Source organism: Scardinius erythrophthalmus (genome assembly GCF_964197995.2).
Source record: "Scardinius erythrophthalmus genome assembly, chromosome: 15".
Classification (NCBI taxonomy): domain Eukaryota; kingdom Metazoa; phylum Chordata; class Actinopteri; order Cypriniformes; family Leuciscidae; genus Scardinius; species Scardinius erythrophthalmus.
Window position 1 is genome coordinate 32,188,022 of NC_138235.1, and position 15,848 is coordinate 32,203,869.

The 15,848-nt window shown below is 39.0% G+C and overlaps 2 protein-coding genes across 4 annotated transcripts in view; one reads left to right on the forward strand and one right to left on the reverse strand.

Moving 5' to 3' along the window:
• The window catches only part of acp1 (acid phosphatase 1), a 19,381-nt gene extending 11,264 nt beyond the window's left edge, over positions 1-8,117 (forward strand). Inside the window, exon 7 of one of the 2 annotated variants that reach the window (XM_081386271.1) lies at positions 7,412-8,117. In XM_081386271.1, the coding sequence (XP_081242397.1) occupies positions 7,412-7,489 (78 nt within the window). In that variant the 3' untranslated portion in view covers positions 7,490-8,117. The remainder of the gene's footprint in view (positions 1-7,411) is intronic. The other variant, XM_081386272.1, reaches the window with a different exon arrangement.
• Positions 8,118-8,305: 188 nt separating this feature from the next.
• Positions 8,306-15,626, reverse strand: alkal2a (ALK and LTK ligand 2a). Of its 2 annotated transcripts, none has more exons than XM_081386165.1 (6): positions 14,819-15,626; positions 13,740-14,016; positions 12,873-12,926; positions 12,700-12,780; positions 12,398-12,465; positions 8,306-9,080 (listed from the first exon to the last, which is right to left on the reverse strand). In XM_081386165.1, the coding sequence occupies exons 2-5, from the start codon at positions 13,969-13,971 to the stop codon at positions 12,407-12,409; spliced, it is 426 nt and encodes a 141-aa protein (XP_081242291.1). In that variant the 5' UTR covers positions 13,972-14,016; positions 14,819-15,626; the 3' UTR covers positions 8,306-9,080; positions 12,398-12,406. The 2 variants fall into 2 exon arrangements, with proteins under 2 accessions (XP_081242291.1, XP_081242290.1); XM_081386164.1 differs by having other exon boundaries at positions 8,947-9,077; positions 14,819-14,952.
• Between the last annotated feature and the right edge of the window lie 222 nt (positions 15,627-15,848).

Here is a 15,848-nt window from a genome sequence, read left to right on the forward strand (position 1 = left end):
ATGATGATTCATAATTTCACGTTTTGTATATTGCTTTTTTTGGATATTGAAATACTTCTATCCCTGCTTAATAGACAAAGAGAACTGAAGGTAAGGTTAATTTTTTAGAAAACACTGTGGCACTATCGAAACATTGCTCTGTTTGTGCATCCTGACCAGTCCGACATTGACAGACAGCAGTGGCTCGACTAATGGTGTGAGTTTGTGGCCAGGACTATTGCTAATATGTCATTATTTTTGATGATTATATTTTTATAGGACTTCTTAAAAAATGTAATCGCACCTTTTTGTGTGATAATCGCGATTAATTGCACACTTGTCGTAAAATTAGACATACACCATCTCGTTTAACGCAGTCATTTTGCCATCGTTTGCTCTATCCAGCAAAGTAAACAATCAGGTTGAAGTGTCTTTCCAAAAAAAAGGACATTTGGAGATTCCAAATGGACACCAAATAACCAAATGTTATAAGGAGTCCATTTAATTTATAAATGCATGCACACCAAAGCACACATGAAGAATTTTTTATAATTCAATGTAAAGTATGTGTACAGTGCATCAGCAAAGAGCTTGTCTACATTTTAGTCAAGTTACAATACTGAACAGAACCACATGGAGATGCAAAAAAAAGTCTAATCCAACTGCCTTGACCTGACCACATATGCCTACTACAATACACTGATCCATTCAGAATTACTAAACACAGCAACATACATCAACATACATATCATCTGGCCTAGGATGTTTTGACGTTCCGTTCAGTCTGTATTTCACACAGCGCGAGATGCATGAGGGCTTGTGCACTTCAGAAACAATCACAGAACATGACAGAGAATGTGTTTTAAAGCGAAACACACTTTAATGAATAATTCACTGAAAACTAGCTGCGAGTCACTATTCTCTCTGCCATCTCTGATGTAGTCAGCCTGGTTTTCTTTACATTAGCGCAGAGTGATAAACTCCCGACTTCTAAGATCACACAATTCCACGTGCTTCGGTAAGTTACTTTGCAGTATTTGCTTTAATGCATTAAGGGTTTTAAATTAATCGCATATGCTAACGCTGACAGTCCTAATTTTTTATAATTTTATTTTTAAATTATACACATTTTATTGGTGTGTGTTGTGGTTGGTCGAGGGTTGTTGATCGTGTAAAGAAAACTTTTTTGGAATGCTGCAAGCTGCTTATTTGGTTGTGGTGTGCTTGGATAAATGCATAATCATGTACTTATGCAATAAATTAGCCAATAAATCATGTCCTCAGTCTAGATCTTTTCAGAAAAGATGAAAATTTGATGCATTGTGTGGTCCTGGCCCCTGACTGATGTTTAAGAATGAGGATTCCTCAGTGGATATCTGTGTGTGTTTAAGGCGTACTCCATTTGCAGAGTTTCTGCAAACTGTCAACACTTACTGGATATTAATGTCTCGTGGGTGAGGACAGCTTTTAAGGAATACTTCGCTCAAAAATGAAAATTCAGTCCTCGTGTCATTCAAAGCCTGTTTTCTTCCTTGGATCACAAAAAAAGAGAATTTCTTTTAAGGAGGCTCCATACAGTTTCAGTGATTTGGGCTGAGGCTTTCAAACTTATAATACAAATAAACTTTACAAATAATTCCTTATGACTCATACAAGTATTCTGAAGTCATAAAATAGATTTGCTTGAGGAACAGACAAATAAAATGATGTACTACTGATACACTATTTGATTGAATGCAGTTGAACTGGAGAGCCAGATCAGTCTGATTCGTGAACGATTGATTCGGTTGAAAAGTTTTCATTGAAAAGATCAGACTCAGAAGAATGGCTTTTGTTGAAGTTTCTTAAACCAGATCAAGATTTTCAGTGAATAATGACTTAAATTTGGACTGTTCCTCACAAAGTTATTATATAGTATTAGAAGACTTTGAATGTAGATCAAAAATTGGATCGACCACTTTTATGGTGCTTTTGCATCCTTTTTGAAGCTTGAGAACTTTAGCCTTCCTTCAATTGTTTTTGCATTGAAAAGAGCGTCCACATTATCCAAAAATCTCCTTTTGTGTTTCATGGAGGAAAGAGTCACGTGGCTTTGGAACAGCATGCGGTGAATAAATTACGATAAAATTGCATCTTGTTTTGGGTGATGTATCTCTTTAACAATTAGGCCAAAAACTCTGGATGAATCTGTATGCGTTCAATGTTTGTTGAAATAAAGCCAATGTAAGAGTATTATTAAGTGTATTAAAAAGAGGTGTTTAGTGTCACAACATGTCACAAACACCCAAGTATGACATAAAAGTTATTAGCCAACAGATAAAACCTCAAAACTGATGTTTGGAAGGGAGCAGTGTCCGATTGTGAGAGATGATAGGGAGGGAACGGATGAGTGTGTTGAGAAATAGAAATTGGAAAGCCCCTAACGGGCCACCCCATGTGAGATCATTAGCATTCACCCCTCCAGATACTGTCAGGTCATCCCGCTCTCACCACCAGCTCTCCAAGCCACATCTGTGAAGGTCAGCAAACTCGCTTTTAGGTGAGAAGGTGTCTAAGGGCTGATTAAGGACACATTGTGAAGATGTTTCACTAGGCTGAAGGCTTCCAGAACATGTGTGTCACAGCCATTCTGAGGTTGTTGAAGATTATCCTTGGCATGCTGAAAGGTGTAAAGTTGTATGTTTCCTTTCTTGTATTTCTTCATGGCAGACAACCAGCTGGCTGAATTGTGTAGGCCTTTCTGCCAGTGCAGAATAGGAAACTGGCCTGTACGCTGTACTATGTTTGCTGTGCGCTCCAATTCACCAGCCAAATGCTTAGGGCTGCCCCCGACTATAGATTTTTCTAGTCGACTAGTAGTCGCTTGTTTAAGCTATTAGTCGACTAGTCGGACGTTTAGGATATTAATTGAATGATATATATAAACATTAAAGAGAAATACTAAACCATTATAATGAGCATTTCAAATTTTGGATTATGAATGGGTCAGAAGAAACAGCTGAACATTCTGAACATTTTAAAGTCCCCCTGTGGTGAAAATCAAGTTTTTAATGTTGTTTATGTCTATGAGATGTTTTTAATTTGCTTTAAGACAAACCATGTGCAAATTCATAAATCAACACCCATTGCTGAGTATTTTCTCCTTAAAACTGCAGTGAACCAAACAGTCTCAAAAACGCAGTTTGAAATCACTGGTGTTTGTCTAACCTTTTGTTGGTGAGTGAGTGGAGGTGGGGCTAATTTGCATATTCATAGAATCTTGAATACTAAATAAGGCAAGGTGTAGTGTTAGATTGAAGCTATTTTAAAGCATGAAGAATTTTTTTCAATGAAAAAACATTTAAATATGTCATTTCGGTGATCAAAGATGAGTTTTTAGGGATAAAATTGAATGACTACAGGAGGACTTTAACAATATATTAATAAACTAGTGTTTTCTGAGTCAGTGTCCGCTGCAAAGATGAAGTTGACAATTCTGACTTGCCATCTCCATAGATGGGATAAGGATGCGCCTTTAGAGAGAAATTCATGTTAAAGCGATAGTTCACACAAAAATTAAAATTACCCCTTGATTTACTCACCCTCAAGCCATCCTAGTTGTAGATGACATTCTTCTTTCAGACGAATACAATTGGAGTTATATTAAAAAATGTCCTGGCTCTTCCAAGCTTCATAATGCCAGTGAAAGGCTGGTTTCTGTTTTGAAGTTCATAAAGTGCATCCATCCATGATAAAAGTAATCCGCACGGCTCAGGAAGGGTTAATAAAGGCCTTCTGAAGTGAAGCGACGCATCCGTCTAAGAAAAATATCCACATTTAAAACTTTATCGACTAAAATAACTAGCTTCCGGCAGACAGCCTTACGCATTGATTTACGGCGAAAGAGTAACCCTTGACCTGATGCATGACGCATTGACGAACCCGGGAGTGCAGAGGATAGAGCAGAACAAAACACCGTTCACGAATTAGAAGTATAAAACGAGAATTTTTAAAGAGAAATGTCGGAGGAGCTTGAGTTTGTTGCCCAGCCCTGTTTGTTTGAACCGCGAGAGGCGTCAAAGCTTACGCTACTCCTACATCCTACATCATACATCGTCAAGTGTTAGTCTTTTGCCGTAAGTCGACTTGCATAGGCTGTCTGCCAGAAGCTAGTTATTTTAGTCGATAAAGTTTTAAATGTGGATATTTTTCTTACACTAACGCAGTGGTTCTCAATCCTGGTCCTGGGGACCCACAACTCTGCACATTTTATATGTCTCCTTTATCTGACACACCCAGTTCAGTTCAGAGCTCTTTCCTAATGAGATGATCTGAATCAGGTGTGTTAAATGAGGGAGATATACAAACTGTGCAGAGCTGTGGGTCCCCAGGACCAGGATTGAGAACCACTGCACTAACGCATCGTTTTACTTTAGAAGGCCTTTAAAAAAAAACCTGAGCCGTGTGGACTTTTATCATGGATTGATGCACTTTATGGACTTCAAAACAGAAACCGGCCTGGCATTATAAAACTTGGAAGAATTTTTTAATATAACTCCGACTGTATTCATCTAAAAGAAGAATGTCATCTACAACTAGGATGGCTTGAGGGTGAGTAAATCAAGGGGTAATTTTCATTTTTGGGTGAACTATTGCTTTAACGTGAATTTCTCTCTAAAGGCGCATCCTTTAACAGAAGATCGACAGCTATTTTGGCTTTTGAACTTCTCAGACTGGGCTAATAGAAGAAACCAATTGTGCGAAACAGTGTTGTTTCCACTGAGCGGTACGGAACGGTACGCATTTATTTGCGTTTCCACTATCAAAAGTTGTGAATGGTACCAAAATGCCGAACCGTACCGTACCACTTTTTAGGTACCCTTCCATTGGGGTACCTAGCACAGTGGTACGGTACTAAAAGGTGGAGCTAGACTCAATGCAGGACGTTGATTGGTTGACAGAGAATCGTCACTTGCGCGTGCTACAAGGGGAATGACAACTACTGTTACTGTGTCACGAAATGTAATTTTAAGAGTTTTTCAGGCGAGAATGTAGTTGTTTAAAGCTCCAATCTGTGGTTTATTTATAAAGATGATTTTTTTTTTCCCGGTTGTGAGATCCATGCGATCAGCGGGCGCTCATGTTTCCCGGCTGGATGTGCCTTTCCTCGGCTAGTTCTTCTGACATTCGCCGCTGACTCCGACGGTAGTGGTTAAACATGAGATACAATTCGTCTTGTGTAGACCTAATGGGCGATCTTTGGTCTCGTGAATATAATTCGTTCCCTGTCAATCGTTTTGGCTGAGGGCTAAGTTTAGTTTCATATTATAGGCTATTTGTATTTAACTGTACTGTTGTAATGTTAGACTAGAGCGCTGCATTTGGATATTTGACTGAATTGTTTGCTTTATTTCTTATTGTATAGCTTCTTGTACCTTTTACTTAAACTTTTATATTGGCTATTATTAATAAAACAGAAATTTTACAAAAAGAAATATGGTTTCTCGTAATTTTTTTATTACAAGATTATCACTGATGTTTATTGCAACATTTGTACAAATGCATATATTGCCTGGAATATGTGTATTTATTTATTTTTTTAAACGAAAAGAGGTAACGTTAAGGCCTGTTCACACCGGGACGAATTTCGCGCGCGATATTCGCCGACGTTTAACGCCTCGTGACTATACAAAGGGCGCCAATGTGAGTGTGCACACCGGCACGAAAAACGCCACGCGCAAAAGCGTAATTTTTTTAAAAACGCCTCGGGTTCGTTATTTTGGTTTGACGCGCCGCGTCAAAAACTATCCGACCAATGAGATTGGCGCTTTTGTTCACGTGTCTGGAGCTTCTGAAGTTACAGTAAAACACAACTTGGGGGCGCTCAAACACAAAACGGTCTTGCCGAGCACACATACGTAACGGCGAAGAAAATATACACCAAGTAGCGTCTACACTGCCGGGAAGAAATAAGACGAGGAAGATGCAAGGCAAGATGATTGTAGAGCTGCTGGTCTCGTTGGTGTCGGAACATCAAGAACTATATGACAAACGCGACAGCGTCTACAAAAATCTTGATAAAAGAGAACTGTTATGGAGTGGTTTCTGTTTTACATTAAGCGCCATCTAATGTCAGGGAATGAATTTGCATGTTCACTCGGCTCATCGTCAGCGAAAATCGCTTGGGTGTGAACACAAAAAACAGGTTGAAAAACGCTGGCGAATAACGCGAGCCGATATTCGTCCCGGTGTGTAGGGCCCTTTACAGAGATAACCGGAGTAGCAGAGCGAGCTGAGTGACGCTTTTAAGAACGCGCTGTACCGTTTGCATGTAGCAGTCGCACATGGCAAGTACAAACTTTGCGTACTTGATATTGAGAAAAGCCTAATGTCGGCACTTGTCTTCTTGTGACAAACATGTCGAGGAGCAAGAACAAGATCTGCTCTGTCGTCCATTGTAGTTTACTATGTTCTTCTTCGCGCGAAAATGACGTCGATCGAAACACCACGCCTATCAAGTAAGGGGGGTGTTGGCAGTGGAAACGCTAGCCAGATCATGGTTAACAGACCCGAACCGTACCGTACTGTACCGTACCGTACTGCTCAGTGGAAACGAGCCATTACTGTTAACTATAACTATTTAAAACTTAAAAATTTGAAAAGCTGCCTTGTCAACTGACTGAAATAAGTTTGAAGTTGAAGTACTATAATAAATTAAAGCTAAATAGAAATATAAAAAGTAGTAAAATGACAAGTATAAAAACTAAAAATATAAACAATTTTAAAAAGACTAAATACTATAACAGTATATAAAAAATACTAAAATAGCACTGATGTGAAGCCTTTATTATATTTTAAGTGTTCTCTATATTATTATTATTATTCCATATTGCAATCTATGGCAGCCTATATAAATCTAATTTCCTCTATTTTTACATGTACATTTAGATTTAGCTTTGCTGTCATCTAACTTAAACACTTAAACTCAATCTTTAAAAATGCTAATAATTTAATAACACTGATGTTAAATGTATTCTGTAGCAAATCTCAGAAGAAATATATATTGTTCATACATTATAATGTTGTGATGTCCAAGTACATTTGTAGCATTTAAAACGACTGATTTTAGTTTTTTTGTTGTTAGTTTAGTGTTGTTGTTGTTGTTTATATTGACAGATTAATTCTTTTGGCCAGTATTGTAATATCTGTGCAGCTCCACTGTTTGCCAATAATAAAACAATCTGACAACAGTAGTTCATTACTTTTAAGATCAGATTAGGCAAAAAAAAGTATTGTTTCAGTTCCGTCATACTAATGCACACAAGTATTCTAGAGAAAAAACACAGGCAGTAAAATTAGGGCTAAATATGCTCATAACCAATTATCAAGACATTTCAGCTGTGCTGTCTTTGATCTGGTGTCTTTAATGGTTTCTGTTTGTTTTCACTTGCAGGGGAGTGATAAAGACTTTGAGACGGTGTATGAACAGTGTGCGAGGTGCTGCAAAGTCTTCCTGGAGCAGCACTCATAACACACACACACACACACACACACAACGACCATCCTCTGGAACCCTTCGACGCCTCATCATGAGAAACTCAAATATAAATATCTGATTGAAACATTCTTTAAGTGTCTTCATAAGCTAAGCACGCAAGCCAAATGATAGCAGCTTATAGAGAAGCGCTTTGTTTTAATTGTAAAACAAGTTGTCATAGGATGCTTGTGTGAGCAGCTGTAAACTGCTTCTGTTGACCATACTCTATGAAAAGAGTAAATTCACCTAAATAAACCGGCAAAAAATGCTGAAATTACTTTTGCGTGAAATTATTTTTCCACTTCTTAGGCCAGCACTTTTTAGCTAAATTTTTGTACATTTCTATGACAGTTTTATGGCTTTTCCCCTCGTTTCTTTAAATATGATTATGGTTGTGCCAGGTTTGATTAATTAGGATCTAGGTGATTTAGATGAGGAAAGATGGATGCAACATGACTGACTTTTTTTCTTTTCTTTTTTTTTCTCTCACCACCTTTCCCCCCTTTATGCTTCTCTCTAATTCATCCTCTTCATATTTTTGGGAACTCTCTGGAGATTTTTTAGCAGATGAGCTAAGATATTTAGCAACAGATTGACCATTATCTTTGGTGTGGTTACAGACAAAAAAATTCAATATCTCAAAGCATCCAAAGCATCCACCATGAGCGATAAGAGGTCATGAACTCCCTAAAAAAATATTTTCTGATGCCAAGATAAGCTGTTAAACTACATAGAGAGACTATGTTTCATGCTATAAAATATTAACCTCCAATTTTTTTGTGTACATTTATATTAAAGACAACAATGTTTAAACAATCATAATTTATTTAAATATATTGTCTTTTAAATATACATATCCCAACGAAGCAGTCGTACGTCAGACGCTGATATGTTTGTTATAGGTCTCGTTTGTACAATATTTACATATCAAAATATACTGAATATATTCCACAGTCATACACTCATCTCACACAAAAACTAAAAGCTTTTGGTCATGGTTTTACTGCAAAGAGCAACCTGTCTGCTGGCAAACAAGCGAAAGGAAACGTTCATGCAGTTAACTGGTTTTCAGTTCTAGCACAGAGAAAAGGAAAGCTCTCTCGTTGCAATGAACCATAATGGACAATTTCTCGTCATAGCTCTGAATTGTAACCCCATCGAGGCATGTCGCACGAAATAATCACTGGCTGTGGCGAATCATGTTATCTGATGAGAACAAACTGTGAAAATCACGACAATCCCTTTTTTTCATGATGAAACGATGGAAAAATGGTTCTTTTTTTGGCAGACAGGTTCAGAGCCCAATACGCCAGATGCGTTTTTTGCTTTCTTTCTCTGACGTCCTGTATTTTAACATCGGCTCCATGCGGAGTCCATCACACCGTCCTTGGGCAAGTGCATCCCATTACTCTGTCCATTTACTGCTCTATCAATTCTCCGGAGAGGCAGAAGCAGTGTTCTGGACGCGATATGCTGATTATGTGGAATGTTGCGTGTTGGTTTAAATTCTCTTCTCTTGTCCAAAGGCACTTGACTGCTGTTTTTTTCCTCCTTCTTGGGGTCACTCTGGTTTGGCTTCAACCTGCTTGATAAAGGATGTGAAGTTTAGTGATGTTTCAGACTTGGCTGTGTTCATATACATGTGTGCACTTGGATGCATCTGAAAATTCTTTCCCTTCTGTGAAAAATTGGGAAACGGCGTGGTCTCCAAAGCATTGATGTAAAGTTTATATACATGCTTAAATCACATCCGAAAGATCTTAACGCAAAGACACGGAGGTTTATCTGTAATGGGTTGGATAAGTTATCTAATCCTGGAATGTGTTCTCAGTCTTAAAACCTTTAGCTGCATGCATCCTCTCTGAAAGTGGGGAATAAATCCCTTTTTTGTTGTACTTTTGTAATTTACCTACATTTTTTGTTTTGAATCTGTGTAGTATCCAGAGTTCTCACAAATTCTGAAAATGTGAAATTAAAACTAATTCAAATTAGTCCTTTAAATAGTTATACTTTTAAATCAATGCATATAGTTGTAATTATTTAAATTTAGGCTTTTCTTTTTTTTTATTGGGTTCATCTTGGGTCTGACAGAGAGTAACAATAACATGTTATATAGCATAAATAACAGATACATGTACACTCGTAATGTAACATACATTAAGTAAGATTATAAAACTACAAAGATAAATATAATTGTATGCATACAAATACACACACACACACGCACAAAAAAAAAAAATGTAAAATTAAGTCGTTGTTGACTCCTTAAAATACTCTAGGAAAGGGCCCCAGACTTTCAGAAAGAATTTTGGCTTTTGTTTCAATGCGAACCGAATCTTTTCCATCCTGAGAGCATACAGAAGATCAAAAACCCATTGGCGGTAAGAAGGGGGAGCTGCTGCCTTCCAATTCATAAGAATAAGTCGCCTAGCCAGTAAGGTTCCAAAGGCTACACTTTCAGCTTGCAATGCGTTTAGACTAACAGATTCTGGCAAAATACCAAACAGTACTGTTAATGGGTTAGGGTCTATTGTTAAAGAAAAAATAACTGAGAAGCACCCAAAGATTTTCCCCCAAAAATCAGACAATTTCGGGCAGGACCAAAAAGAATGTGATAAGGTAGCTGGTTCAGTTAAGCAGCGAAGGCAGGTTGGGTCGAAATCAGGAAATATTCTGCTAAATTTAGGCTTTTTAAGACATCATTTTCATAACTTTTCCAGGATCATGGGAACCCTGCATATCCCATTCCCCATCTCTTCTCCAATTTCTTTTAACTCTCAACTCTCAGTGATGAAAGAAGGGAAACACTTCATATTGATGGTCCACTTTAGTCATTCTACTACCTATAAGTAACTTTGCAACTACATGTCATTATAGTATTATTAGACAGTCTGCTTAATATCTAATAACACTTTATTTTGATGCTCCCTCTTCAGACATTTTACGAACCATAGCCACGTTTCCACCGCAGGAACTTTCCCCAGGAACTAGGAACTTTGGGGTGGTACTCTGTGTGTTTTGTCCGCAGGAACCAGGGCAGGGCTGGACTGGGACAGAAAATCGGCCCTGGCATTTTGGCCCAGACTGGCCCAATATGATCATAAACACCACCCATCTTTGCACGCCTTTGAATATGTTTTTGTTTAACTCCTATTCATTAAAACCGCTAATGCCATGTAATGAGTGAGTATAAACGAGTGAGAGTTAACAGATGAAATAAGTACAAAATTGTAATTTATTAATACAGTTGAACTATACTCCACAGTGATGAATCCAAAAAACAAGCTATAAGCTGCATTGACAGTGTTTCTCAAAGGAATTTTGGTAAAACTGTGGTGGGTGGACCTCTAGGGGGGTTTGGGGGCATGGTCCCCCTAAGAATTTTTTTTGCATTTTAATGTTAAATTCATCAATCTGGTGCAGTTTGAGGGTTCAAAATTAAAAGCTCCAACCCATATTCAGTGTGCAAGTATAACAAAGAAAACAAATCAAACCTCTTTTAATAACAGTGTCTGTCTATATTACACTACTACATAATAATAGTTATACTATTAATCTCATGATAGTAGCCTATATATTGTAAAAAATAATGCACCGAAAAATAAAGAAAACTTTCATAATTAGTTTTGTACTAATTTCTAAACTTGAAAGAGATAAGCACATGATCTTTTATTTTGACGGAAACTGCATCGAGCTTTTATTTTGGCGGAAAACATGGATACAAACGTGTCTCATTAAACTTCTAGTAAATTGCTGTAATTGTCAACTATGCAGATGTGGAAATTATCTGTAACTGGGTTATGGGTTCCTACACTCATAGCCAAAGTGTTTTGAAAGTAGTTCTGCTTACCGCGGACTCTACGTTACACTTTCTCATCTCTCTCTCCTGATCCTCCTCACTATCCTCATCATTAGCCACTGGAGCTGATGAAGGTCCTGCTGCTGCAGAAAACATATATATCTTGACACATTTTACAGCGTCTGCTTGAAGGGCCTGTATCTATTTTTCACGCTATTTCTCTGCACATTCCTTGCGTTTCCTCTCCATCTCTCAGACTATTTTGACAGATACACACTTGACACTGCACGCTCGCTCAGAGCCCAGAGGGGGAGGTGTTTAATGATGTGATTGGGCCAGCCCAGTGTCAATCAAGATAACAACCAATGGGCCGCTGATCTACGCGTTTCATGGGCCGGTCTGTCAGTGGAAAAAAAAACTAACGCTTACCTTTTTTTTGACCAATGCATTACACCGGCACTAACCCAGCGCTGTCAATTAAACAAAACAAAACGAATGGGCCGCCGATGTACGAGTTTTATGGGCCGTCAAAAAAAAAAAAAAAAAAATATGAGATGTATCGGCCCAAAAGCACGTCGGCCCACCGGGCATTTGCCCGGTATGCCAGATTACCAGTCCAGCCCTGAACCAGGGTCTAAATGAAGTTCCAGGTAACAATTTTCCCCTTAGAAAGTCCCTGCTTGTGAGGTAGTACTTTTTCAAAGTTCAGGAACTTTCGGGGGTGGGGCTTGGGCACTGAACATGCTGATTGGTTGAGTTCATGCCGCATTTGTTGATCTGTTGCGGTGCATGCAGTCCTACGTCACCGGACTAATTTGCCTAATCTTCAGCAGAAACAGGTCTGAGGGAAAAAAGTTCCTGGGACAAATTGTTCCGGGGTAATTTCGTTGGAAACATGGCTTATAAGTATCTTTGCAAGTACATGTCAACTTATTCAACTAACCTGAACCTAACGGTCTACTAATACTCTAAAGAGAGTTAGTTGACATGTAGTTGCAACTGAATAAGAGTTGGTTGGCAAAGTTACTTATAGTCAGTTGAATGTGTAAAGTGGTCTATCAAAAAATAAAGTGTAACCAAAAAAGGAATTAAAAGTGTCTTACCTGGTAAAGTTAACCCTCTTGGCATCTCCCCGCCAGTCGCGTCAGGAGTCGCGCGCACCTTTTGTAGTCTGAGGACAGGAGTAAAGCCCGATGAGTCGGTTAATCAGCTGGATGAGTCCTGAATTTGTAGCCTATACTGTTTCTGTGTTAAAACTCCATGTGCAGAGGTAAATCAGGGGCACCTAGCCGACATTGAGACTGTCATGAATATAAAGACGGTTTGTACAGGGTCCTGGTGCATGTGGGCAGAGGTGTAACCTGTTTGTGGGGTTGAAGAGATGGGAAAGCTTGACTGTACTCACATGCAGGGATGGTGCAGTCTCTGGTGTTATGGTAAAGCCTGTAGACAGTCTTCCTGCATTTCGGACTGAAATAAAGAGGACCTGATGGAAGGAAAACAGCCCAGTTAAAATTCTCAAACACATTTGTTTTCCTTTGTTGCTTTGAGGTCACAGAAAACTCAAAAGTCTCTCACCTGTTAAGTGTTTTATAACCTTCTCTTTCTTTCTGAGGTCTCTGGGAAAGATTTCTGCAAAGAGAAAGAAACATTCAAAGGTCAAATCCTGAATATCCGCTGATCCTTCAAGAGGGACGAGTCTGAAGCTCAGACAAATACTCAGCTCAACATTCCCCAGCAATGATCATGCCCTAACTAAGCGGTTTAGACCCCCCAAAAAAACTTTCTGTACACACCATGATCACCTGTTCTTAGTATTCATTTGACACACTCACCAACATTATAACTATTCGTTCAACACAAAATGTATCTCTCTTATATGATCAAATCCTAGGCCAGAGACCACTGATATAACTGGGAGTCGCTGATCAGCAATATCACGAGTCTGACTAGTTGGCACACAACAGTGCAATGCAACACTGTTTCACCCAATGCCTTGAGAGTTAAGATTTTGGCTAGTGCCCTAGTGGGTAAGTCATATCCTTCCTAAATATAGGTCAAGGAAAAATAAGGCATGTGATTTCATTGCATTACATAACAAAATATCAAACCAAGAGGCAACATTATAGACTGAAATGGTTCAGAAAAGTGAAGTTAAATCAGAGAAAGCTCTAGCAGCAAGAACTATTTTTGCAATGACTTTGAAGTAACTGGTCTCAAGGTGATTTATGGTGGAAGCACGGAGTCAGTTTCTTGGTAGGTACATGGACATGTTCCAATATAAGGTTTGACAACCAGTAAGTGTCATTTTATCTTAATTTAAAAACATACAGTTTGCTTGAAAAGTGTGCTATCTTTTAATTTAATTTAACTTGCCACATTTAATTATCCAACGCAATGACAACATACATTTTTAGTTTTGTGGACATTTAATGCTCTGCTTACCTAAAATTGTTTCCCCACTTTCCGTTTTGAGATTATGAGCGTCCTTTGGCTCGAGTGCGCGCTCAGTCTTCTGCGCGCTCGCGTCGTCAGATCTGTTTTCCACCTGTCTCATGATGTCCATTATCCGTCTGAATGTTTTTTCGACCTTGTTCGCCCTGGCATCGCTTTGTGCGGAGGTACAGATTAACATTACGAGCCCCATTAGCATTACCGGAGCCCGCAGCGCGCACATCGCTCCCGCAACAAGAGTGCGCGCACGTCCCGCACTGCCCAGGTCCTGGTGAAGAAGTCACAGGGTTTATAAGATGCAAAAGTCCACTTTACGTTAAAAATAAACTTTGGAGGCTTTTACGATTTCTTAAAAAAGAAGTGTTATTTCACTTTCACTACCAGTCAGTTTGGACACACCTAGTCATTCTTGTGTCATTCACAAAGTAGTTTTTAATCATTTAGCTAATCAAAACTCATTTATTTCTCATCGACAGCAATGTAATTGCATGAAGAACAAAACAAGAAGTGTCATGCTCCTCAGATGTTTCTCCAGAGAAAGAGATCCCAGAAACTCACACGTGTTTTCTCTAGAGTTACAGATTTCAACAATGTCTCAAACTGTGCTCAGATTTGGAAAGATACCCACATATGCAATCAAAAGTTTCAGTATCAACTAAATTCTCATCATATTCTTCCAAGACCAAATAATCTCAGCGTTGCACCTGGATTAGGAGTTTTATGGAAAAATATACGAGACATACAATATAAATGAGCACACCAAAGAGATATGTGCAATAAGCTCCTAAACATATATTCAGACTGAATTAAAATTCAACAAATTCAAACTGACTGATAGCCTACTGTAGATAAAGTAACTAGTTAAACTATGAAAGTACACATTCGCATTTAAAGCATCACAGCGCATAGAAGCGTATTGATTTTTCTCCTAATTTACAATCCTTTTGTAAAGCAAAATAGTTCCAGAGAAAAAAATGTGTAAGCAATAACGTTAGGTATGGTCAAAAAACAAAACAAAAAAGTTTTACAAAATAATCACCATAGGTCATAAATGCCTCCAGTAAACCTACCTGAGGACGGTCGTTGACTGCTGTTCTTCCTCTTAATCGGCACAGCCTGAGGCAATTGAGCGCGCGGTGTGTTTTATTGAGTCTCGAGTGTCCGGTGCCTATATAACCACGCAAGGTTTGCAGAACGAGCTGGGAAAAAGAGAGAGAGAGAACTATCCTTTCAAGCGAATCGTCCTTTATTATACTCAAGCGTGGGAAGTTTGAGTGGTCAGACTCCTTTCTGATGTTTCCGAGACTTGAGAAAACTCCAGTGAAAGCTCCTCGTGGACACTGAGAGCGCGCGCCGCTTGTAGTAAATGTCTCGAAACATTCGTCGTCAATTCTCGCCAATTTATTGAGGCTGCCAGACGGAAGGAGTTGTCCCTCGAGGGCTTACATCGCCGTGTCTTTAATTAGAAACTCGTCACACGTACGCTGCACATCCTCTTATTCCCGTTTCTCACATGCAGCATCCTATGGACATTTTTTCTTGCCCACTATCTCATTAAAGCACTTAGAAAGCTGTGCTTGCAGGAAGAGACTTAGCTATACCAGGAACTGTCCCACCATTGCACAGACTGGAACTCTTATAGTGCCTGAAAATCAGGTTTTTCCCCTCACACACCACCATAGATCACCATTTCATCCCTTCGTGTCTCCAGAGGATTGATTCGAGTTACAGATCGATGCCTGGAAGTGGCTGCAGCTGATGTAATTATTCTGCGTAATGGTAATGATAGCGCAAGAGAAACAGTCAGCCAAACAGACCAGAGAAAAGTGAGTTCGGATTAGTTTGTGTTTGCTTTCGTTCATACCACTCCCTCAAAGCAAAAGAGAACATGGAGCAATTTGGCTCCCATCCCGGTCACGAACGGTGATCTGCATGGGCGGACTCAACACTAGGCAAAGGTAGGCAACCATCTAGGGCCCCTAAAAGTCAATTAGACCAACACCTAACAATATAAGTGTTCACTGTCTTACACAGAATTAAACCTGAACATTGAGGAAAACAACTTGAGGGAAAATAAATGTTAATATGAGGAGGGCCCTG